General features: G+C 42.9%; 1 protein-coding gene across 1 annotated transcript in view; it reads left to right on the top strand.

The window, feature by feature from the left end:
- LOC111146702 (fer-1 like family member 6) overlaps window positions 1-26,457 on the top strand; it is a 118,758-nt gene that overhangs the window by 80,391 nt on the left and 11,910 nt on the right. The window contains exons 31-38 of the mRNA XM_022502370.1: window positions 7,799-7,926; window positions 12,049-12,219; window positions 15,027-15,187; window positions 17,308-17,450; window positions 19,915-20,003; window positions 20,488-20,586; window positions 22,804-23,045; window positions 24,381-24,544. Coding sequence (XP_022358078.1) covers window positions 7,799-7,926; window positions 12,049-12,219; window positions 15,027-15,187; window positions 17,308-17,450; window positions 19,915-20,003; window positions 20,488-20,586; window positions 22,804-23,045; window positions 24,381-24,544 — 1,197 coding nt within the window. The remainder of the gene's footprint in view (window positions 1-7,798; window positions 7,927-12,048; window positions 12,220-15,026; window positions 15,188-17,307; window positions 17,451-19,914; window positions 20,004-20,487; window positions 20,587-22,803; window positions 23,046-24,380; window positions 24,545-26,457) is intronic.

Raw genomic sequence — 26,457 nt, 5'->3', positions numbered from 1 at the left:
CTGAATTTGGTAAAATTTCTCATCCTTGAATAAACAAGGAAAGGAAAATTAGTCATGTGGTATCACACTTAATTGCATAGGAACTCTTCTGATTCTTTCATTTGTTAAGACCACAGTTTCTTCACCTAGGACTACCCATGAATATTGGTATTATAATTACATAAACAAACCAAATGGCAGTCTCTGCCTCCAAACTCCCTCCTAAAGCAGACATTACCACTCCCAGTGAGGGCTCAGTCCTTTCCCCTTGCTCTACTTAACCTCCCCAGACCTTAGTATCAACCCAAAGACCCAACAATCCAGGGTGCAATGATCCAGAGTTCCAGCAGATAGAACTCATGGTGCTGATTGGGTGATGTTCTAGGGAGATGGAAAAGTAGGGAAGAGAGGTAGTGGCTGAGAGGGGGTTGTGCATGGAGGGCAGGGAAATCTGCTTGCTGGTACTTTTCTTGGGACGCCTATTCTATAGCAAGGTATCTTGCTACAGGCGGGTCCCAGGTCTATCAGTGAGGCTTTGCTTGGAGGCTTCTTGGACAGTTTGCATAGTCTTTTAAAATGACATCTCCGAGAAGGCAGAAGGCTGAGATGATGGAATTGGAACTGTTGGCTGTCAGGACTCATAAATGAGGCATGGTAGGGTCAATAATCTTATTTCCTTCTTTTCTCAAAGGAAAAGGAGAGCAATCCCAAGGAGAAAAGAGGCAATGCAGGTAAGTTATTTAAGAATGGGGCAAGAAAATACTAAAAGGAAGCAGTAGGAGGCATACTAGTGTTCCACTCCCTCATTTCCCACATGAGGAACAAGTTCACAAACATGACAACACTCTAAAAAGGTCATGTAGCTGATTTGAGCTGGACTGGGACCAGATCTCAGGTCTTCTGAACCCAGTTAGTGCTGGAACTCTGGCTCCTGTCTTGGTGTAGAAAGAGCAGAACAAAAGCAGGAGGAAGCTGGCATGATGGGTCAGATCCAGCATGGTGAAATTTAATAGAGGTGACCCAGGTTTTAGGTTCCTAACTCGGTTTATGAGGATCAGGTAGATCTGGCTTGGCAGAAGTTCAAATGAAAGAGGCCAGGGATTTGAAATGACCACAAACTGGATTCAGGCCAACTGTAGGTTTTCACCTAAAATCAACAGTGACAGCAAGTGTTGGGTGCTGTTTCAGGTGATACCAAAAGAAGTAGGAGAACCAGAACTAGGCTCACTCAGTTCCTCAGACCCCTCCTTATTGGCAAATTTAATCCCAAGACTAGGCTCATGACATTAGCAACAGTATCTTCACTTTGCAGATCATGAAACAGAGGTATAAAGAGGTTGATTAGCTAGTTCAAGTTTATGTTCTGGAAAAGAGCAGAGCCCAAGGTCTGTCTCAGACAGTGTTTTCCTAGAGACAGCTCCTGGAAAATTCCCAAGTAATCTCTCTAATAACATTTGTGACTTGGTGCAAGACCCTTAACATAGCTGAGCCTCAGGTTGCTGAACTAGATGAATCTCAAGTTCCTAAGCAGATCTGAGAGGAAATGTAACTCCAAGTTTTGGAGTCTGTCCATCTTGGGCCTGTTCTTAGCCAGTTGGATGAATGGGCAACTTCCTTCCTTCTTTCCATCTCTGTGTCTAGTTTAATGAATTCTTACCTACACCAGGACAGGTCAGCACAATGTCTGGCCCTGGGTATCTGTTGTTACCTCATTGCTCCATGAGTGGCATCTCCTCCCATCAAGCAGCATGTTACTATTTCTTTTTGAAAACGAAAGTCCTGACACATGCAGGAACAAAGGGAAAGAAGGAGCTTGACTTTGTTTCTTCTCATCTCAACAGCACTAGAAAGTCTAACAATTTCCACTAAATATCCACAGAAGTGAAACCAGATGAGGTGGTGGTAAATATAGATGGGCCAAAGAAGAAGGACAAGAAGCTCAAGAAGAAATCCAAAGAAGACGAAATCCCCAACCTGGCTACCTTGCAGGTGTGTGGACACTGCCATGTTGGCCACGGATGGGGTGGGAAGCTACGGAAGGAGGTTCTATTTGTGCTTCAGTCAATCCTAGTAATGCCTTTGTCTGAACTAACTTACTTTGTCTTCATTATAATCGCTGATGCGGAGAAATGAACCTTAACAAGCATGCAAGCCAAGAAAATGGAGCTTGCTACTTTACTATTGTCTATGTCCTCATATTAAGAAAGGGCATAACTTGCATCAGTCAGCCTGGATCCAGCAAGGTAATTTGCAGTGGATGAGTTCCCCTTGGCTCACCTCTCAGAGCTTCACATCATCATGCTCAAAATATTATCAAAATAGCAGGAGGTCTTTTTTTAAAGATTTATTTATTTATTTGAGAGAGAGAATGAGAAGCGCATGAATGGGGGGAGGGGCAGAAGGATAGGGAATCCCCAAAAAGACTCCCTACTGACCATGGAGCCCAAAGTGGGGCTCCATCCCAGGACCCTGAGATCATGACCTGAGCCAAGATCAAGAGTTGGCTGGTTAACTAACTGAGCCACCCAGATGTCCCCAAATAGCAGAAGTTCTAACTGTCACTAAAGTCAGCTCCATCAGACCCATCTTCACATTAGTTAGAGGCTATTAGCTAGAGGCATATTTATGGATATGAAAATTGGGAATATGAAAATTAAATATAAGAAATTTAGATAAGTAATTTTGAAAGGAAATTTGCGTAAGTGATTTAATTCTATTACCAAACATAAAACTCAATTCAATTTTGCATTTTTAAAGTACACACATCTATAACTTCGCATGTGGAAAATTCATGTCTATATGCATGATAATAAAAACAAATATTCCATCATCTCATATGTGTTAAGCATGAGATGCTTAGTGGACATTTATTGATTTGAATGTCCTCAAAATATTTTAGTTTAGTTTAATTTAGTTTAAATTTTGGTTTAGCTGTACTTTTTGGAACTTCAAAGTTTACCCAAAAGATGTTATGAATTTCAGAGTGGTACTTAGTTCTAAGAATGCTGAGTCAATCATATGCCTTATTTTGCCAAAAATAAGTGAACAGTGTCCTCATAGATTTTTCCAGTGGGTGCATTTCAAGGCTGGTTTGGGAGACTCTTGGCATTTCTCATTAAATCAATCCTGGGCCTTCCTTCCTCTGAGCATTCTCTTCTCCCTTCTCCCTAAAGATATATGATGGTGATCTTGAAAGTGAATTCAACAATTTTGAAGACTGGGTGAAAACCTTTGAGCTCCTCAGAGGCAAATCTACAGAGGATGGCCATGGCCTCGATGGGGACCGTGTCATAGGGAAGTTTAAGGCAAGTTCCAAAGCTAACCCTTTTATTTGGCTCTCCTATCTGTAAATGCTCAATATGACTCAGTTCTGTTAGTGAGATTGTGGTGAGGGTTGTGTGTAAGAAAATTCTTTAGTGTCTATGCAAGAGCCTCTCTTGAACCCCACAAGGTCTTCCCTGGTCTTTTGAGATATTTGGCTTGTGGTCAATGAAGCGAGTTGGAACTCAGTTTGATGGGATATAAGGAGACAGAGCTGTTACCTAATAGGATCACTGAATTTTATCTTGCTTTCGAACCTCTGACCTACCAAATAGATGACCTATGCAGACCTACCAACTGGTTGATTACACGAATCAAACAACACCATTCATACTGGCAGACTCGGTGTCAGCATCACCAAGCAGCGGTTGTCACTTACTCTGAGCTGCTGTGCGCTGGGTCATTTGGTGCAGGGCAGTGTGTTGGAAATAGCACAGGGATTGCAGTTGGCCCCTCTCTGATATTGTAATACTAACTAGCATCATGATTTTGGACTTGACTCTGTGACGCTCGCTGGCAGCATCTGAAAATAGGAATACTGCTGTAAGGTTTGAAGGACATCGTGGGGGAAAGCACCCGCTCAGCTCCCCGTGTATTGAAGGTCCTCAGTATCCCATCAGATGCTCCTATCCACATTCGTCACCTAAGAGCCCTGTGAGGAGGCTGTTACTGTGCCAACACCGATTCAGTGACATACCGTGAAGAAACTCAGATGCAAGCAGGTTATGTAAACCGCCTGAGGACACCCAGACACAAGGGTGGCGCCAGCCCAGGTCCTACTGGGTCCCAGGCTCTGCTCATTTCCCCGGCACTCTGCCTTCTAGGGCTTTTGGTGGGGCATATGACCATCTCGTTTCACTGGGTCAAGCTTTGCCATTCTAGGGCTCCTTCTGCATCTACAAGAGCCCCACGGATTCCAGCATTGAGGACAGTGGGCAGCTGAGAATCCAGCAAGGGGTTCCACCCAACCACCCCGTCAAAGTCCTGATCAGGGTGTACATTGTTGCGGTAAGCCACCCTTGTTTACCCTGGGGATTGTCTTAATCTGCTCAGGCTGCCAGAAGGAAGTACCACAGACTGGGTGAGGTAAATGACAGACATTTATGTCTCACTGTTCTGGAGACTGGAAGTCCGTGATCAAGTTGCCAGCAGAGTTGGTTTCTGGTAAGGTCTCTGTTCATGGCTTGTCAGTGGCCACCTTCCTACTGTGTCGTCACATGGCCCTACCTCTGTGAGCATATAGGCACATGCACACATGCACAGACACACACGCACAGACACAACACACATATAACAAGAGTGAGTAAAGGAGCAGGAGAATGAGAAAGAGAGAAAGACAGGGAGAGGAGACCTGGTATCTCTTCCTCTTCTTATAAGGCCATGCGTCCTTTTGGATTAGGGCACCACCCTTATGACCTCATTTAACCTTAATTACCTTGCTAAAGACCCTGTCTCCAAAGACAGACACATGAAGGGTTAGGGCTTGGACACAGAATGTTGCGGATACGCACTGCAGTCCATAACAGGGGGTAGGAAGTTTGGTTGGTAACATGCACATTTGCTGGCTTTTCGCTTAGGGAAAATACTTTGCAGGCATATAAGACGGCTCTGGACAGCTTCATTTGCTCTGTGGTTGCCTGATAGCTGGACACCAAACATGCCTGGAGCAGAAAGCTCACAGGCAAGAGAGCAGAACCAGGGCCGAGCAGGGCAGCTATCACTAGGAAGTCCTCTCCCATGGCTCTGCCTCTGCAGTGTCGCAGCCAGAAATTTCAAATCAAATGTATTTCCAAGAAAAATATCATTTCTGCTCTAGGTTTCCTATTTTCTGATAATGAGAGCACTACAGTTTTTTAAAATCATTTTTTTAATTTATTTTCAGCATAACAGTATTCATTGTTTTTGCACCACACCCAGTGCTCCATGCAGCCCGTGCCCTCTCTAATACCCACCACCTGGTTCCCCCAACCTCCCACCCCCCCACCTCTTCAAACCCTTCAGATTGTTTTTCAGAGTCCATAGTCTCTCATTGTTCACCTCCCCTTCCAATTTCCCCCAACTGCCTTCTCCTAACTCCCCATGTCCTCCATGCTATTTGTTATGCTCCACAATACAGTTTTTTTTTTCATTTTTTAAGTTTTTATTTAAATTCCAGTTGGTGACCATATAGGGTAATATTGCTTCAGGTGTACAGCATAGGGATTCAACACTTCCACACATCACTGGGTGCTCAGCATGACAGGTGCACTCCTTAATCCCCATTACCTATTTCCCCACCCCCCTACCCACCTCCTCTCTGGGGATCATCTGTTTGTTCTCTGTAGTTAAGAGTCTATTTCTTGGTTAACAGTACTCTACTTGAATGGTGAAATTTTTGGCCTGATTGCCTGGAAGCCTGGGACCACATCTGATTTTCATTCAAAGCAAATCTCTGCTGAACCTTTATAGTTCATGTATTTGTTCATATCCTGCCCTTGGAGTTGATTTTCATAATCCTATTTGATTGTCGTAGTCTTATTTTAAACTAAGTTCCTTGTTCTAATTACCTATATCCTTTTTTAGAAACATAAATGATGCATAAACCAAAGATGAATTATTCTTTAATACTAATAAGTTAACTTAAAAATCTTTTAGAGGTACTTGGGGGGCTCAGTTGGTTAAGCATCTGCCTTCGGCTTGGGTCACGATCCTGGGATTGTGGGATGAAGTCCCAAGACAGGCTCCCAGCTAAGCAGGGAATCTGCTTCCCCCTTTCCTTCAGCCTGCTGTTCCCCCTGCTTGTGCACTCTCTCTCTGTGTCAAATAAATAAAATCTTTTTTAAAAGTTTTAATTTAATAAAACATCCAAAAATGTAAAAAAATACTAGTACTTAAAAGTTGTTCCAAGCAAGAGATCAACTCTCCCTACCTCTGCAATTCTATCCCCAGAAATAACTTACTTTTCTTATGAATATGTAAATACCTCCATATCTATAGTTGACCATTAAACAATCTGGGGGTGAGGGCACCGACCCCGCTTTCAGATGAAAATCCACATATAACTTTTGACTCCCTCCAAACTTAACTACTAATAAACCTACTATTGACTTGAAGCCTTACTGATAACATTGTTGGTTGATTAACACTTGTTTTTTGTATTCTATGTATTATACACTGTATTTTTACAGTAAAGTAACCTAGAGACCAGAAAATATTAAGAAAATCATAAGAGAAAGTACATTACAATACTGTATTGTATTTATTGAAAAACACCCCCATGTAGGTGGGCCTGCACAGTTCAAACCCACATTTTCAAGAGTCAACTATCTTTATACTTGTTTACAACCACAGGTAAGTACTTACTTAACAGACTTTTGCTTCATGCATTACATATTGATCTGTTTTTCTCTTAGTATAACTTGGTCATTTTCCAGATGGGTACTACATTAATTCAAGGAATCACTGGGTGTTCCTTTTCTTTGTAGTAGACACCTAGTGTTTCCTTGAATTAATGTAGTACCAGTTTATTCATTTGATCAGCAAATATTAAGACCCTGCTCTAGGTCCTAGAGATAATGTAGTAAATAAGACAAATGTCATCCTTGCTCTGAGGGAGATCGCACACTAGCTGAGGGGGATGTGGAGATTAAGAAAGGACAGAAATAAGCAGAGGAGCTCATAAAATTGGGTGATGAGACGAGAACAAACGGGGAAGGGGTATTTTGGGTTGAGTTCCTCCCTAAGTAATTGACATACGGGTCATTTACAAATGTGACTAGTAAACAATGCTCTCATGAGCATCCTTGAAAACACAGCTTTGTGTGCTTATGTAGTCCATCTGTAGGATGGAGTCCTAAAAATGGGATCATTCCTCACTCAGCTGTCATTTCTGCAGAGTTTCTCTGGCTTACGATTCCTCACCAGCCTCCTTCCTAGGCCTTCACTTGGAACATGCTTCCTTGCGACAGGTTAAGGCCCAGCTTGTCTGGAAGCAGACCTCACTCTGAGAAACAGACCACCACTCAGCTAGCCTGTGCTAAATGTGGGCCTGATGGAGTCATGGATTCCGAGCCCATCAGTTATGGGATGGGCCTTCAGGGCCCCCTCCCCATGATTTTACAGATAGATCTCAGGGAGGAGACATGGCCTGCCCAAGATCATACAAGACATAGGACTAGAACTCAGAGTCATGCCTTCTGGCTCGTGTCCAGCATGGTGCTCATTACTCTGTGCCTAGAGCTGTTTTCCACTGGGGAGATGACTCCAGAGAAAGTTCGACTTGAGCAAAGCTGATAACATTTCTTTCAGCAGCAAAATGAGGGGCTAAAGCAGTGGTTCTTAACCTTGGCTGCACACTGGAATCATCTAGGGAGCTGCTGAAAGTCCCAAAGCTCAGGGCCAATTAAATTAAAATCTGGGGATGGAACTCGGGCATCCATATTTTTTAAAATCCCAGGTGATCTGAGTGTGCAGCCCATGCTGGGAACCACTGGACCAAAAAGATTTTCTTTCTCTCCAGGCGTTTAATCTCAGCCCCACTGATCCAGATGGCAAAGCGGACCCCTACATTGTGGTCAGGCTTGGACAAACAGAAATCAAAGACCGGGACAAATACATCCCCAAACAACTGAACCCAGTATTTGGAAGGTCAGTGGCCTTCTGGGTCCTGACGTGCTGTCCTGTGTGTGTTTGCTCCTGCTGTGTTTCTGCGGGGGGCTGGTGCGTATGCGTGTGTGTCTGAGTGAATGTGTCAGAAGTGGAGAGCTGACCTCTGCCTGTGGTAATAGCCAGTCAACCTAACCTTCATGGAGAAGCACTAAATTCTTTCCTTGGTCTCTTCAGGAAGGTGGTGGTACCCAGTGATTTTCATGCCTATAGTTTTCCAAGAATGGTTTTCTTAGATCTTAAATTTAAGAGGCACCTGAATGGTCATCAGATTCAGCCTCCTGCCTTTGGATGGAGAAGTTTCCTTTTATAAACAAGCTAAGGGCAGCCCAGAGAGGTTTAGAAACTTACTCAAGCTCACACAGCTCATGAGTGGGGGAGAAGGGGGCATACCTTTGGTCTTTTGTCTCCTCTCAAAGGGATTTTTCCATCAGATTATGTTGCAGGTGACCCCTGAAAGAAACAGACTGAATTACAGCCTCTGCTCGTGTTTCAACACACATTGCATTTGTGCATGTTTGGTTGCATGAGATGTTCTCCAGTTCACAGCAATCCTACTGCCCTCATTTGTCCTTTTTTTTCTTGTGTGTGGCATTTTTTTGTTTATTAAGTTTTTTACTTTAATCCCAGTACAGTTAACAGTGATACTAGTTTCAGGCACGCAATATAGTGATTCAGCAAGTCCATACGTCACCCGGTGCTCATCACAATGAAGGGGTCGGGGGTGGGAGGTTGTGGGAACCAGGTGGTGGGTATTAGAGAGGGCACGGATTGCATGGAGCACTGGGTGTGGTGCAAAAACAATGAATACTGTTATGCTGAAAATAAAAAAAAAAAAAAAAAAGAGCTACCTTACAATCAGTAATCACACTGCTGCGTATTTGCCACCCAAAATACAAAAACACTAATTCAAAGGGATACACGCTCCCTTTGCTTATAGCAGCATTATTTACAATAGCCAAACTATGGAATCAACCCAATCGTCCATCGACAGACAGATGGATAAGAAGGTGTGGTCTATACATACAATGGAGTGTCAGCCGTCGAAATGAGCGAACTCTTGCCGTTTGCAATGATGCGGATGGAGCCTCATTTGTCTTCTCACAGTGTGCGGCACACATTTAATATCTCTGCTTGGGTCTGTGTTCCTAACTGCTGTTAACTCTGGAGTCAGGTAAACATGGCTAACATTCTGCCACATATAAGCTGTGTAACTTTATGCAGGTAGGTTAACCTCTCTGATGCCTGTTTTCCTACCAAACAATCGTGACACTTGTCTCTCAGTGGCCTCTAAAAGATTAAATATACAGCACATAGCACATCATCTACATGAGCATGTGTTGACGCTCAGAACACATTTGCTTCCTCTGTCTCTCCTGTGATAATCATTTTAGCAATGGCTCCATCCTAACTCTACTTAACTTCTTTTTTTCTGGAGTAGCAAGGAGGGTGAGAGCAACTCTCCATTAGCCTCATTTAAATTCATTTACACTTTTGTGATCACTGTGGACCCTCTGACATTTGACCAGAATGAACCTCTTAACACTTTATTGCTCCAGAGAAAATGAGGCCATAAATGATCTTGCCTGTTCCGATTAATGAGAATGATTAAAACAACGGTGCCGGGGAGGCCTGCCCTTGCTTCTCTGATCCAGAGATGATTTTTATTATTACTTGCTATTTTTGTAACCAGCACTTCATTTTGCCAAGTGCTTTGTAGTCTCTTTTTCATTAGGTACTCCCAGCACAGCGCCGTGAGTTAGACTGGCTTTATTATGCTGTTTATGGCTATGGTAAACAGAAGAAGGGGATGATGGAATATTCCCACCAGCCCCTGGCATTGCAGAGGCTCTGCCAGAAGCCCTCCATGTGCAGATGCTTTCTTCGATGTGTTTTTAATGGTTACTCAGGGACAGAATTTGCGGGCTCAATCCTGCAGGTTCCAGCAAAGTAGAGGGCTTCTGTCCCTGACCTGGGGTCTGGGGAATCCCTATTTGCGACCTCACAGTATGAGGATGTCACAGGCTCCATCCCCCGATGCCTGGCACTTGGCGTGCTTTCCTTTCCTTCAGAGCTTCTGACATAACGTGATACGTGTCTGTGTTTGTTGGCTGTCTCTCAGCTCCCCACGAGAAGGTAAGCTACCTTTGAGCTGGGACTTGGTCTAGTCCATCCAACGCTGCATCCCCAGAACAGGGCCTGACACAGAGCAGACAGATGCTCGGCAAGTAATTGGAGAGTGAATGAATGAGTAGATGGACAGGAAGTCCAACCATGGTGACCTGTTTCTGGTAGTTCTTTAATGACAGCTCCAGGGAAAATTCAGGAGAGCTTAATCTGTGAACACCCTGCTTGGGAAGATGGATGAAAGCAACTGGGTCTTCTGTCACCGTTGCCAGGGTGGTTAAGCACATAACAAGTCCTTCCTGGGTGGCAGCAGCCATGTAATGGCTCTGATGGCTCAGAGACAGTGGCTGGAGGCTTCCTTGTGAGAGACCTCCAGAGTACCAAGCACCATCTGGAATTTACATCTGGGTACCCCGGGCAATGCTCTGCCTCCTGATGGAGGGCACAACCTGATGGAGGCACAGCCATATCTCTGGCCTTGTAGAGCTGCCTCAGTCAGTTACAGTCCATGGAGCTGGGGTGTCTCTGCTACTTTCTCTCGGGGAGGCTTCATTGGCTGGGGGGCTGTGCTGGAATTGTAGTCTCTGCCACTGGAGAGTGAGAGCAGGGGCTAAGTGGGTCTGACCACAAGGGTAGCAGCCCAGACAGGCCTGAGGACATGGAGGGAAATCATGGGCCTTCCATTCTCTCTTTCTCCCCACCTCCTCACAGTCCCTCTCTCACAGGTTGGCCCACCACACCTGTCCCAGGGAAGCTAGAGTTGGGAAGAGCTGGAGAACACTGGTGTGCTTTTTATTTTCTTTTCAAGAAGACATTTCCCTAAATTCACTCAGAATTTACTTCTTTTTTTTTCTCCTACTTTGTTGTTGTTGTTGTTATTATTTTATTTACATTCCAGCAAGTTAACATACAGTACAATATTAGTTGCAGGTGTAGAATTCAGTGATTCCTCCCTTACATACAGCACCCAGTGCTCAGTGGTACGGTGCCCTCCTTAACTGCCTTCTGTAATGCTCAGCAGCACGGATAATGCATTGTGCCAGGAAATCCCACGGCACTGCTTTTCCTTTCAACACCTTGCCCTGATGTGGTATCATGGAAAGAGCTCAGAACTAGCAGGGTCAGGGGCCTGGTACTTACCCTAATTTGGCCTGATTTATGGTCCAGGCAAGTCACTTCTGCTCTCTGGATTTCAGTTTCCCTACTGCAAAATGAAGGGGTTGGAAACGGTGATTCCTGAGATCCTTTCCAGTTCAGGGAGACATTCATTGCTTACTCTGTGCAGGGGAAGCCAGGGCTCCAGCAATGCAGAGATGAAGGAGGCAGGTCTCGTGGTCGAGGAGCTCAGAATTTTGTAGAGATGGCATTGCAGTCCTGCAATTCTGTTTTCGGGATTTTCCGTCTTCAAAAGGTTTTCCATTTAAAACAAACTCAGCTGACATCCCCCCATGAAGCAGCAAGGGAGGGGAAAGGGAATGGTAATTTATTGGGCACCAGTTGAATACTTGCAAGCTAGATGTGCACTTTTGTATAAACAATCTCACACTTAACGATCATGCTATATTATTAAGAAGACATATTGATCCCCATTTACACATAAGGAGGCTGAGCAGGATGAAATAACTTTCCCAAAGTTCTATACCCGGGAAGGTGCAGATTCAAATCCAAAATTGGAAATCAGTTCTGCTGGAGACCAAACCCCCAGGTTGTTCATACCCACCTTGCTGTCACCCTAGATGAAGACTGTGGGACATGGTCCACAGAAGAGGGGATTATTGGCTACTGGAAATTGACAGCAGAATTGGAAATAGAGTCTCAATGAAACATTAAACCAAATAAATATCTACTAAGTATTCACTGTGTTGCTGAGTGTTTAGTGAGTTCCTATGAACTACAGGCTAGCTAGAAGCAGACCGGGGAGATGTTCCCCATATAGCCAGATGTTGTAGATTCCTAATGCCTCTACTTGGACCACAGGTCCTTTGAGATCCAGGCCACATTCCCAAAGGACTCCCTGCTCTCCATCCTGATCTATGACCATGACCTGATCGGGACAGATGACCTCATTGGGGAGACCAGGATCGACCTGGAGAACCGTTTCTACAGCAGACACCGAGCCATCTGTGGCTTGCAGAGCCAGTACGAGATGTAAGTACTTCCTGGGACAGGGGAGCACTGCCGGGCCAGCCCAGACTCTGCTTGAATGTCTCACAGACTTTCCAGGTCAGCAGGGCTGTTTGGGAAAACTATTCCCCGCAGGGTGGTTGGGGCTGGGGAGGCACTGATTTAGAACCCAGGTTAGTTTGTCAAGAGTCAAGAGTTCTTACACATTCACTTAAAGGGGTAGGCTGGGTGGGTGGAATTTCCTGGTGAAGAGTGGTATTAGAAGAAGAATGATTACTAGTATACAAATGCCAATATCCCAGTGAATTATAACGAACACTCACGTGTACTTATGATATACTGAACACTGTACTTCATTCAGTTCTCTCAAAACCCATTGAGGTGTTATCCTCATCTTACAAACAGGAAGGAATGGACCAGCTCTCACTCTTTACAATGATTTTGAATCCTGCTTCATCAAAAATTTTTTTGAAAGATTTTATTTATGTAGTTGAGAGAGAGCACACACATGATCAGGGAGAGGAGAGAGGGAGAAGCAGTGAGGACACTGAGCAGGAAGCCTCATGCGGGGCTCAATTCCAGGACCCCGAGATCATGACCTGAGTCAAAGGCAGTGGCTTAACCGACTGAGCTACCCAGGCACCCCTCTGCTTCATTTTAAAATATAGACTACTAGCTTTATTTTTTTTAAAGTGTATTTTATCTGGTAGCTTAAGAAAAAAATAAAAATCTTAAGACTTTCAGCCAGGGGAAAAAAATTCATTAGATTTCCATGGTATAATTTTAGAAATGCTTTTCTTGAATATAAAATAATATATATTCATTGCAGAAAATTGAGGAAATACAGGAATTACAAGATTATGCTCAAATTATTCCACCCAGACATAACTTACATAAAAAATTCTTAATTATTTCCTTTGGATTTTTTTTCTGTGCTGTTTTCCCTTGAAGTTGGCTCACACTACCCATGTCATTTTTGTAAGTTGCTTCTTGCTACTATCCCTGTATCTTAAGCATTCTGTAGTGTCTTTAAGTATTTTTTGAAATCATTATTTTGGTAGCCTGGAAATCCAGTTTGGTTTTGGGGACTCATGTGAATGTATAAGCCCCCTTAGGTGTTTACATTCCTAAGTAACAGAGAAAGTGCCATTCAGAGAATGATGAGTTGTTCTCACTCTGAAGTCAGGGGAGGAAGTCACAGGCAAAGATGGTGCCTCTTCTGTTCAGAAGAATTTCTTTCTCTCTTTCTTTCTTCCTTTCTTTCAAGATTTTATTTATTTATTTGACAGAGAGAGAGAGAGATCACAAGTAGGCAGAGAGGCAGGCAGAGAGAGAGAGGGAAGCAGGCTCTCTGCTGAGCAGACAGCCCGATATGGGGCTTAATTCCAGGACTCTGAGACCATGACTTGAGCCAAAGGCAGAGGCTTTACCCACTGAGCCACCCAGGGGCCCCTAGAAGAATTTCTGACAGTGGAACTGCCAGGGAGCAGAACAGTTTAGTCAAGGGAGTTGTAAACTTTGTTCAGTAAATTTTTTTAAATAGATGAGAGCAAACAAACAAGCAAACAAAACCAAAATGGAAACCAAAGCACCCGTTGATGGGGAAGCCTGTGTATGTGTGGCTCTGGGCATGGCTCGGATGAAATTTTCAGGGTCCTCATGACTCTGGCACAAGGTAGGAACATTGGACACTGCTTTATAGTTAGGTTTTGATTTATTTAAGTACTTAAATAAATTAAATTCTGGTGAATCCTGTGTCCCAGTGAGCAGAGAAATCCAAGCTTGTCTTGGTCATGGCTCATGGGGAGCATTTCATTGTAACTTAATATTTTTTAACCAAACAGCTAGTGTTTAAGGGAAGAAGGGGCTGGAAAGATTTAGAAACGAACCACTAGGAAAATCACTGATTAGAGAAACAGCACATCTAGACTCTCCACCTGTGACATGAGTCTCCAATATGATTTTGGTGGGGGAGGAGAGGGGAGGAAAGAAGCAGAGTAATTGAAAGCCTGACCTAGGCTTTCCTCTTAGAAATAACAGTCAGATGGCTCTTTTGCAAGGGACAGAATGAAATTAAAGAGGAACTGCATGCAAAGAAATCCAGACCGACAGAAAGCAGACAGTTGACTGCCAAAGGCTGAGGGGGACGGTGAGGAATAAGGAGCAACCACTTAATGGGTCCAGGGTTTTCTTTCGGGGTGATGAACAATTTTTGGAACTAGGTAGATGTAGTGCTTTTACAACATTATGAATGTACTATATGCCACTGAATTGGTTCGTTTTATGTTATGTGGGTGTCATTTCAATATTTGTTTTAAGGTACATTTCTTTAAAACACACACACACGGGACGCCTGGGTGGCTCAGTTGGTTAAGCAGCTGCCTTCGGCTCAGGTCATGATCCCAGCATGCTGGGATCGAGTTCCACATCTGGCTTCTTGCTCGGCGGGGAGCCTGCTTCTCCCTCTGCCTCTGTCTGCCTGTGCTCGCTCTCTCTCCCTCTCTCTCTGAATAAATAAAATCTTTAAACACACACACACACACACACACACACACACACACACACACAGAACAACTATCAGCAAAGCATTTTTCTGTCATGCTACTCAGAAGTCTTGCCTTTCATTCAGGCATGCAGATGCAGAGGTATTAACCAGAAAAGAGAGAAAACAAAAGAAAAAAAAAAAACATTAGCCCCAAGTGCATAGAATGGCAAGAAATCTGAAGGAAACCACTGATCATACTTAGGTGGTCCTTTTAATAGCTACTTTTAAGTGTGTCCTCCCAGGGGAAGGCAGACCTCACCCTACCCATCCTTCCCTCTCTTTTCAGAGAAGGATACAACGCCTGGAGAGACACATCCAAACCCACTGAAATCCTCACAAAGCTCTGCAAAGACAACAAGCTGGATGGACCCTACTTTCATCCTGGGAAAATACAGATAGGAAGTCAGGTCTTTTCTGGAAAAACAGTCTTTACAGAGGAGGACACCGGTAACTCCCACAACACATCCTGCTGACGTTGCTCTCGTTTTGAAAAGCATGCTTCTGGTGGTATTTGTGGCGGGGGAGAGTGGCCAACTATTGTACAGTAATCATGCCCCTGGTTGGTAGAAAATTTGGACAAGAAAGGACGATAATGAAAATCACTCAGAATTCCCAAATTCAGAGAAAAGCATGCTGCTTGCTAGTATATCTCCATACTGTGTGTGTGTGTGTGTGTGTGTGTGTGTGAGAGAGAGAGAGAGAGAGAGAGAGAGACAATTGGAAGTGTGCCATATACAGTTTTGTATCCTGCTTTTTCTATTTCCAAAAGATTATGATGATTTTCTTTGTTCTTTGAGACTGTCATTGATAATACTCCTTTTTATGGCTGTGTCACTTATGTACATTGTTTTCATTGTTTTTTGTAGTGACACTACGATATGGTGAACTCCCTTATACATATATTTGCACATTTCTGATATTTCTGTAGTGTATATCACAGAAATAGGATTGTTGTGTTGCAACATAAGCAGTAAACTTAAAATGAATATGATATAAAATAAATCATTAGACACAGCCCATATTACCCCCCATAGATGTGATACCAGCAATTCTTATTTTAGCACCAAGAAGCAGATTTTCCGTATAAGCCTTGTGGGACATACCAACAAGACCCCAGAGGGGCTTTCATAAATCGAGGATGAGAAAAAAGCCACCTTTACTTTACTTTCACGATACAGAATAATTCTTGCAATGCCACTCTCATCCACTTGATGCAAATCAGTAGGCGGAGGGGTACGCGTGTGCAAAACATAGGTTCTTAGGTTCCAGTACAAACCACCCAGTTAAGGACAGATCACTGGATGTTTTCACACTGTTATGTTGATCCCACCACTTCGACACCAAAATTTCTTTCCACCTTGTTATTTTGACCCCAAGAACCTCTTGAAGGTTTTTTACACGCTGAGTAATTAGTATTCAAATTGTGTATTAATGACATGCTAATGAATTTCTCTTGAACAAAATATTTTTCACAATATACTCTATTAGGCCAATTTAATTCCTTTGTCAATACTCTACATTTTATGATGAAACCGTTTTTTGTTTTTTTTTTTTCTTTTTTGGCCACCAAGAATCTGAAATGATGTTCATTTCCATCAGTCAAGAACTGATTAAACTTTATAATGGAAGATTTACTTTTTTTTTTTTAGGTTTTTAAAGTATTAATTAATTAATTAATTTTTATCGTGTTATGTTAGTCACCATAAAATACATCATTCCTTTTTGATGCAGTGTTCCAAGATTCATTGTTTATGTACAACACCCAGTGGTCCATGCAATACAGAAGATTTAGTTCACTGATTGCGTGTTCATCCCCATCAACTTTTACTGGTTGTTATTATTGTTATTGGGAGATTGTGTGTGTCGGGGGGGGGGTTTAAAACTAAACTCAACATCCCTATGTCAAATTTGGTCATTCTAAACTTTATCAAAAAGATTTGATTTTTTCCAACAATTTTTGTGTTATGTTTATAAGCACTTTTTCTACCAGTGGTTTTTATTATGCATGGCCTTCTTTGATAAGATGGCAGATTTGAGAACCTTTCCTATGAGCAAGTGTGTTGGTGGGAAAGAACAACAATAAGGAAAGATAAAACCTCCTTGAACACATACTGTGCAGATTTCACTGCCTTGTTTGGGACAATCCAGATCCAGTAGGCCCTGTCACACTACGGCATTCGCAAACAGTCTTATATCTCCTAGAAATATACCCTTTCCAGTACCTCAAAGCACACTTGCTATTCACAGGCTCTAGAGGAATATGATTCAAGGGGCAAATGGAGCCCTAGGCTCTGAGACCTTGACTGCTCTCTGGTCATCTTGTCAACCCATCTCCCTTCCTGCTCTCTAAACCTCCTGTCTCTTTCCCATCCCCCAACTCCACCCCCACCTCTTTTTACTCTCTTCCTGTCCTTTTTCTCTTTTGTGGTTTTGCTCTCTCCCTGTGCCTCAGTGCATTTAAATTTAACCTTAAGGGACTGTTTAAAAGTGCACCTGACAGCCCGTCATTGTTCCATTAGGGGAACCTATAGCTGATGAATGTTTTTATTTTTCTTTCTTCCTTGCAGATGAGATGGTGGAGTCTTATGAGCACCTGGCCCTCAGGGTTTTACACTCGTGGGGGGATATGCCAGAGGTTGGGCGTAAGCTGGTTCCTGAGCACATAGAAACTCGGCCACTGTACCACAAGAATAAGCCAGGAATGGAGCAGGTAGTGGTTGAGACTGTTCTGGACCCAATAGGAGTTTTCATCCCCAAGGAATAGGACTTTATCTCTAAAAGTCACTCTTGTGTGCCTTAGGGTAATTGCTCTCAACCAGGGACAGTTTTGCCTCCCTGTCCCAGACTTTAGCAATGCCTGGACATATTTTTGGTTGTCTTAAGTATGTGGGGATGCTGCTGGCATCTAGCAGAAAGTGGTCAGAGATGCAACCAAACAACCCACACTGCGTAGCCAGCCTCCCACAACAGAGAATTAGTCAGCTCCAAATATCAACAATGTTGCGGTTGAGAAATTCTACCCTCAAAACAGAGTTGAATTTAGTGCTTTTTGCCTTTTTATGGATTTGAGTTATCACACTCCTCTTTTTTAAAGATTTTATTTATTTTTTGACAGAGAGAGAAAGCACAAGCAGGGGGAGTAGCTGAGGGAGAGGGAGAAGCAGGCTCTCTGCAGAGCAAGGAGCCCAGTGTGGGGCTCCATCCCAGGACCCTGGGATCATGACCTGAGCTGAAGGCAGATGCTTAACTGACTGAGCCACCCAGGCGCCCTAAGTTATCACACTCTTTTGAAAGAATGCTGTTATTTGAGAAACTTCAAAATCCATCTGACATGCCCAAGACATTGTCCAAAATCTATCAGTAACCCCATTAATTTTCCCAGGGAAACTCATTTTCCCAGTCCATTAGTTTTCCCAGGGAAGCAGTAATGGTGACTTATTTTGAAGGACTGACTAGAGGAAGCTGTGTGGAAAAAATAACCAGAGATCCGGGTTATGAGTTAGAAGTGAAGAGATCAACTTTATTAAGAGCCTTCTTGATATGTACTTATTAATTATATGTACATAAATTAATATGTACTTAAATACTAAGCCCTTTATGTAAATTATCTAGTTAGGATGATCATAGATTTGTTTATCCAAATGATGGCCATTTCGAGAATAAGAGGCACTGCTATTAATATTTAGGATGGTACAAGGGGCACCACCAGGGTTTTCCTACACAAATAGAGATGTGTGGTCACCTGTTACTCCCTAACATAGCCTCATGGTGTACTTATTATGATCCTTGTTTTTAAGATGAAGAAATTGAGGTTCAGAGAGTTTAAGTAACTTGCTCAAAGTTACTCAGCTGTTAGTAGTAGAATGGGATTTCACCCAGGAGTTTGAGTTTTAGTCCTGTCCTAGCCCTGGACTCACTCATGGTGTCATTTGGGCAAAACACAGGAGCTTGACTCCAATGAGCCAGAAATACCCACACTGCTATCTCAGCGGCGTTGGGGTATAAAAGTAGTGATAGCAGGGGTGGGAGAGTGCCTTGAATGGATAGCTTTTATCAGATGTAGAAGCCTATGACTGGTTCCTGAATTTCACTACCAAATGTTTAAAACCTTTTGGTTTTTGGTATCCTTCATTTCACCCTGTGGCTTTTTGGTTACAAGCGAATGTTAATATCTCTTTAGAGACTAGGATTGCAATCCTCCACTAATTGGTTCTTCTCTTCCCAAATGATATACTTTTTGATTAAATTATCCCTTCCCTATGAAAGCCCTTTTATTTTCTAGCCAAAGCCTCCCCCTCTCCCAAATCCTTCAGATCCTCCCTGCTCTGGTTGGGAACCCCACTTCCTTCATATAAAATCTCCCCTGCCCATCACAGGCTTTGTTGATCACTTACCTTCCTGTCTGAGCTGATGGAGTACTTAGAATGAACACAACAGAGCTGAGCATTGAATCCACTGGGCCTTCTCCCCACATGGGCACTCAGATCCCTTGCAGCAGGTTAAATTCTGATGTATGGAATCCAAAGCAATGAATGGGAGGCCTTATTCTGCCATTAATTAGCCATAAGACTCATATCATTTCTTTGGCTGCTCTAAGCCTCCGTTTCTTTTGATGTGTACCACAGAAATATAGCTGGGCTAAGCAGTTACCAAGATAATGATATTAAAGTGCATTAAAAACAATGAAGCATGATACATCTGACAGATAATATTATTTTTTTAATCCTTAGGGATTTATAGAAAATGCAGAGTCAGCAGACAAGGGTTGAATCCAGACTCTGCTACATATGTCTATATAAGCATGGACAAGATGTTTTCTCATCTGTAGTAGGAATAATAACATCCACCCATTGGGGATATTGGGAGAATTGACATGATGTTTTTTCAAGTGCATCGCATTGTGTCTACCACATAGTAGATGCTCAATGAGGGTTTGCTTGCCTTTCACCTGCTCTTAACATATGTCCTGACTAATTCTTAATAAAAACGCAAGTTCTGTCTTTGTCAACCAATATCCTAAGCATGTATAATATGAATAACATCCATATGATAAGATATGATGTGATATATAGCTAATATCCATTTCTAGTAAAAGGATCTGTTAAAACCATGAATGATCAGTTGCCCACATGATACCCCACCAAAGTTAAAGGAGATCTTCTTTTCTTAACCAGGGCCGCCTGCAGATGTGGGTGGACATGTTTCCCAAAGACATGCCTCCACCTGGACCTCCTGTTGACATATCACCAAGGCAGCCAAAAGGGTAAGTCAGCTGCAGCCTATGGTAGCCTATGACTACGGTAGCCAACTGAAAGATCTTGACAGTTAATCAATTATAATAATTGTTGCATTGTAGTGTCAATTACATGAATCAGTTGACACCTGATAATCATCTCTCACTTCCCATCTGGCCATTTACCACAGGGATGAGTGGTAGTAATTGTAACAGTGGTGATGGTTGGAAATGCTGGCCCCTGTTTTATGTAGGGTCCACGGCGCTTCAGCATTCTGTAACAACCTGAAAAATGTCAGATAATGGAAGCAATTTCTGCTCAGAGAACTTCATGTCTTTGGTGATTCCAATAGGACACTTGGTTTTGATGGAACCAAGAACTTAAGTGTTGATATTTTTTGAATTTGGTAAAGTTGAGGAAGCCTACTGACTCACAGCAGTATCAGAATCCCATACACACCGGCTAACTCCGCTTTCAAGGTCTTCAGCCTAATGCTGCCTTCCTTCATCCCAGGTATGAATTGAGAGTGACTATCTGGAACACTGAAGATGTCATTTTAGAGGATGAGAATATCTTCACAGGACAAAAATCAAGTGATATTTATGTTAAAGGGTAAGATCATCAACAAACTCCATGCCCCCTCTTCTTCCCCTCCTCCTCTCTTTAACTCCTAACTGAAGCTATGCCTCATGGAAGGCACTCCACCCACCTCCTACAGAGGGAACCCATCTTATTCACCTTGGTAGATAAGGTCACTTTCCTTTCAAATATTATTTGGTTATTTTGCTAGGATTATTATCTTATGAAAATATTTTTGTGAGAAAATTTTATTATATCAACATCTCTTTCCATTAAATGTTGGGTACCTAAGCTTTTTGAGTGGCATTCAAAATACCTTTACACCTGAAGCAAGTAGAGAGGTGTAATGCAACTGATGAGAGATTCAGTGTTAGGAAGGTTGTAAGACTAAGAGAGAAGCTCAAAGCTACACCTTACTCTTTGCTAGTTCTACTGATAGGAAAGATGCCAACCTAGGACTCGGGAAACGACGCATTCGCTCTCTCTCATCACAAATGCCACCCTTTGAGCCCCTAGTCATGGAGGCAGATGAGGTGGTAGAGAATCAGAAGCAAAACTGATTCAAACATGACCCCTTGGCTAAAACCCATCTCAGAAGTAGCGAACTCATCTCAGCCTCCTTTTGGTATATCTTTGCCTTCCCTAAACAGGGGAGCCTCTTCTTCATTAGCTTTATTTCTAGCTTGCCATTGAATCCTGTCCATTTGGCTTCCCAAATAGCCATCAGCACTGTCCATTTCCATCTTTACACACCACCGCCATAGTCTTCCCCCCCATCATTTCTTGCTGAGACTACTGAGGTGCTATTTGGATTGCTCTGTCTGTACTCACTCTTGCCTCCTGTAACTTGTTCTCTATGTTGAAACATGGGTTATCTTTTCAAAACACAATCTGATCAAATCAGTCCTATACTTTAAACCTTTTAGTGACATCCTATTTTCTTTGGCTGAAGATCCAGATCCCTAATATGTCCTAAAATGTCCTATCTGACTAGCCCCTCCTATCTCTCCAGGCCCATCTCAATCTTCCTTGCTTTGTGCTCTCTAGTCATGCTGAACGTCCTTCCCACATTAGAATATGCCATCACACCACAGGGCCCTTGTACATCTCTTGCTGCTGACCTCTGCCTCTTCTCCCCCAATTTCTCCATCCCCTTCCCTCTGTAGCTGTAGCTCTATGAAGGCAAGGACCACCTCTGTGTGTTCCCATTACTCCTCTAGCAACTAGCTCACTCCTTGTCTCATAACAGATACCACATATATATTGGCTGAGTGAGCACCATCTTTACCTAAATAATTGCATCCATACTCTAAGTGGTACCACTCCTCTGGGACAAGGGAGGTCTTGATCCTTCTCTGACCTGTGGGGACAGGATGTCTGCTTTCAAAAAGCAAGTGGTTTGGAATTATCAATTAGTTTGAATTAAAAGCACCTATTTTCTCAATAATTCACCAGGGATAAGGTATTAGGGAAAAGTGTATTAACGGTAGCTTACTCTATACTGGGGATGCAAGAGGAAGACCAGAAAAGAGGAAATAACACTGTGTATAACTTGAAGTACACAAAGCAACTTCCAGCTATTACCTCTACAATTCTTCAGAGCAACCACGTTTTGAACTATGAACTAAGTACTGTCATTGCTTCCATTTTGCAGATTAAAGAGAGGCACAAGGGGGTTGGACACCTTATTCAGGGCTTTCCAGTTAGTAATGGCAGAGCCAGGATTAGAATCCAGGTGGGTGCAGACAGGCTTCTACCCTCCATGCCATGTTGATGCAGGCCTGCTGGGTTTTTGAGGCCCAGAACCAGTGAGGAGGGAGCCAATCACAGGCCTGATACCATGAGTCTAAACCAGGACAACTGTAGAGGCCCACCAGGGTAGTGAGTGCAGAGGTGGGACCCTCACAGGAGGCCTCAGGGGGAGAGGAAACTCCAATTATACTTTCCCTTCACATTTTTCAAGTCTTCCCTCTTTACTGCATGGGGCTTCAGGGTCTCGCCAGTATAACTGAAGACCTCTCCTGAACCTGGCTTAGAATGATGTCTCTATCTCGCTTCTCTTTCAGACCCTTTGATTCCTATTTTTCTCTTTCAGATTCAGTGGAAACTTCCATCTGAATCTAACTATCATAATTTAAAACTATTTTCCGTGACCACACTGAAACTAGTTAAATCACTCTCGATTAGAATGATGCCTGGAAAATGTACTCAGGGACTCAGGTGTGTAATTCTTTTTCTATCTTTATTCAGGTGGCTAAAGGGTCTGGAGGATAACAAGCAGGAGACCGATGTGCATTACAACTCCCTGACTGGCGAGGGGAACTTCAACTGGCGCTTCCTGTTTCCATTTCAGTATCTCCCAGCTGAGAAGCAAATGGTCATTACCAAGAGGGAGAACATCTTTTCCTTAGAGAAGATGGAGTGTAAGACACCAGTCATGTTGGTGCTCCAGGTTTGGGATTTTGAAAGGCTGTCCTCAGATGACTTTCTGGGTAAGCCAGTGGCTTTGTAAAGTTCACGTTAATGTTAAGGGTTTTGTCCCAGTTTTTGGAGAGCTTGGTTTGATATAGCTACAAGGATAATAATTTCAGTGCTATTTATGATAGCAAAAAATTAGAAACACTCTAAATAGCCATTCATAGGGGTTTGGCTGAGTAAGTTATGGCGCATCTTAATGGTAGAAGATACATTTTCAAACAGACTTAAATTCATCTTTGCTCTACCACTAAGAAGATGTTAAATTTTGAGCTAGTTACTAGTGCCCTCTGTACCTCAGTTTCCTTCAGTTATAAAATGGGAATAGTAATATTACATACCTCAGAGAGCATTTGGAGCTCTAAAGTTGAAGTATGGCTTCAAATCTAATGTAATTTTAAAAATTATTATAATTAATATAATTTAATGTAAAATTAATATAATTTAATATAAAATACAATTTAATTTAGTAATTTTAAAATAAAATTTAAAACCATAGTAAGCACTCAGTAAGTGATATTCCAGCAGCCATTAAAATATTTGAATATTTAATGAGTTGAAGAGTTGTACAGGATGTATTAAGTAAAAAAAAGAATGTAGAAAAAATGTGCAAAACACATGTTCATATGGACTCAGAGACAGGGATAGTCAGAGGCAGGCAAAGAAAAAGGACTGACATAGGATAAGAACGAATGTGTAGAGCAGTGATCACCTTTTGGGGGATGGAATTATGGAAGATTTTTCTATTAATTTCTGGTTTATGTACATGCTCTAAGTGCTTTCAATTAACAAATATTCTGTAATAGGGAAAGGTTATTGAAGAGAGAGAAATAAAATACTCTTGTAATATTATCTTATTTCCTATAATATTCACTCATGGAAAATACTTTCTTGAGAGCCCACTAAGGTCTTGGACAGTAGCTACAAAGACAGTAAGATTTAGTCCTCCACCGGGAGGAGCTGAGTGGACTCAGAGGGAGGTTGAGTTGGGGGAGGAGGTTCTCTTCGGTGGATTCATGCTGAGGCAGAGGAAAGCTCAGAGGACAGGGACATAATCTCCACACACTCAGGGAGTGGGCAAGATGTCCAGCAGTGACAACACCCAAAGTTCTACATTGCAGCTCTGCCCTGTCTTCTACCTGCTGCTATACTGGGTGCCTCGAGGGCACCAAACATGTCTTGGTAATTCTTGTATCCCACAAACCTAGTACATGCTAGTGATGCAGGGTAGTGCTGGCTGAATGACGAGTGAGTGAGTGAGTGAGTGAATGAATGAATAGGTGGGTGGGTGAATGATTGGTGGTGATGGATACTAAAGCCCTTCCATGACTATCAAAGGCATCTCTTCACAGGCTCCCTGGAAATGAACCTCAATAATTTCCCCCGGGCAGCCAAGTCGGCCAAGGCCTGCGATCTCACCAAGTTTGAAAATGCGAGCGAGGACAGCAAGATCTCCATATTCCAGCAAAAGCGTGTGCGGGGCTGGTGGCCTTTTGCTAAAAGCAAGGAGCTCACAGTAAGTGGCAGCTGTAGAAGACAGGGTTGGGGGGCAGACAGGGGCCATCATGCTCTTTAAATGAGTCACTTTGTAAACGTCAAGGGCCTTGAAGTGACATAGAGCGCTTTAGGGCAAAGGTTCTGCTGAGAGGCAAGAATTTTCACAATTTTATAAATGCATTAACCTTCTGTATTTCAGCATACTTGATTTAATAGCTATATCAGGGTGGTTTTCTAACCTCTTAGCTTGAATTTATGCCCCGGGCATTATTTTTTTTTCAATATTTCTTGAAATTATGCATTAAGTCTTGACAAATGTACAATTTTAATGGAAACAACCTCATCCCTTCACCCTCAAATGCAGGACTCAATTTTAAAAGGGATCCAGACTTTTAAAACTTCATTGAGAGGGTGGCAGCAGGGAGAGCCATTTCCCTCTTTCCCTGAATTGCCAGCCTGGTCCATACTATGTGGCACATGCTGTGGATGCTTAGTCCTTTCACAAATAGTGGGAAGGAAGTTCTGCAGGCTTCTTAGTGTCCCTCCATGAGGGACGGCAGATAACTCACGTGATGGGCAAGGCTGGGAAACGGGAGTGCATTGGTGACCCCTTTCCATGCTGCCTCCTCCCCTTGGTGGAGAGCATGTTCTGCCCTCTGCTCCTATGCCCAGTGGCAAAAGCACACCTGGGTTGGAATAGTCTGGTCACACCTGGTTCTCTCTTGCTGTTGTAGAGGTCCAGTGTGTGTGAGGCAAGGATTCTCTTTGCACTGACTGGCCTGACTCCCATGGCATCTAGTTTTATTATATTTTCTGGAAGATTTTCTCTTCCCGCCATTCTCAGTTGAATCTCTGGTGCATGAGGTTGGGTCAAGAGAATGAGGCTGCAGTCCTCACGGGCTTAGCCCATAACTGATGCTCAGTCAGTGAACTGATTGATGAATGGGTAAATTCACCAATGAAGTCCGCCTGGTCTCCACCCTCAACCAGCTCAGAGTCCGATGGGGACAGATGTGTCTACAACCCAGTTCTGCAGGCAGTAGTCAATGTATAAGAGACACAGGGAAAGAAATGAGAGGAGGGAGGGACGTAATTCTCTCTGAGGATGTTGAGGAGTCAAGGAGAACAGAACATCAGTTTTTCAAGAACAAAAGCTGATGAAAAGGCATTTTCTAGAAGAAGAAGAGGGTGCATATCTACCTTGAGTAGAGGAACCATGAGGAGCACAACGTGGAGGCATGAAGTATCCCTGTGTGGAAGGCTGACTGCCTGCTGGTCAGAGTTGCCAGAGTGCAGCATGAGGTTAGGACACAGGGACTGCCAAATCCCAAAATCCAAATTCATGTCTTTTGATATAATTCCGGTTTCTATAAAATCAACAACAGTAATGATGTATGCATGATTACATAATGGCCGTTGTAATAATTTATTGCAGGTTTATAGCCCTTTAGAGTTTGCAAAATATGTTCAGACTTCTGTTATTTCATTCGATCCTAGTTGAGTCTTTATTTTCTGTCACTTATTTCTTTCTTCATTTCTTGCAACATTTTTTTATTGAGCATCTATTAAATGATAGGTCCTGGGAATAAAATATGAGTAGTAACAGTCATAGGTCTCTGCCAGCATGGAGCTTCTTTACAGTCCAACATCAAAGACAGACACACACATGTTGAAGAGTTGGGATTTTATCCTCAGAGCAATGGGGAGCCATGAATGATCTCCCACACGGAGGTGAGGGTATCTGACTCACACAGGAAACACAAACCCTCGTTGCTTAGGTGGACAATGAGTGGGAGAGAGTCACATGGGAGAAAGAGAAGAACTAGGCAGACCTATAGGAAGAAAATGATAAAAATGTGCCTGAAACATAAACCCAGAGAAGACTCTCTTTTGAGAAGGACATTTGGGTCACTATGTCAGATGCCCCTGAGT

The sequence above is a fragment of the Enhydra lutris genome, unplaced genomic scaffold (genome assembly GCF_002288905.1).
Source record: "Enhydra lutris kenyoni isolate GAN:26980312 unplaced genomic scaffold, ASM228890v2 scaffoldscaffold14, whole genome shotgun sequence".
Classification (NCBI taxonomy): Eukaryota; Metazoa; Chordata; class Mammalia; order Carnivora; family Mustelidae; genus Enhydra; species Enhydra lutris.
The sequence above is the reverse complement of the archived record's forward strand: the minus strand, read 5'-3'. Positions and strand labels throughout refer to the sequence as shown.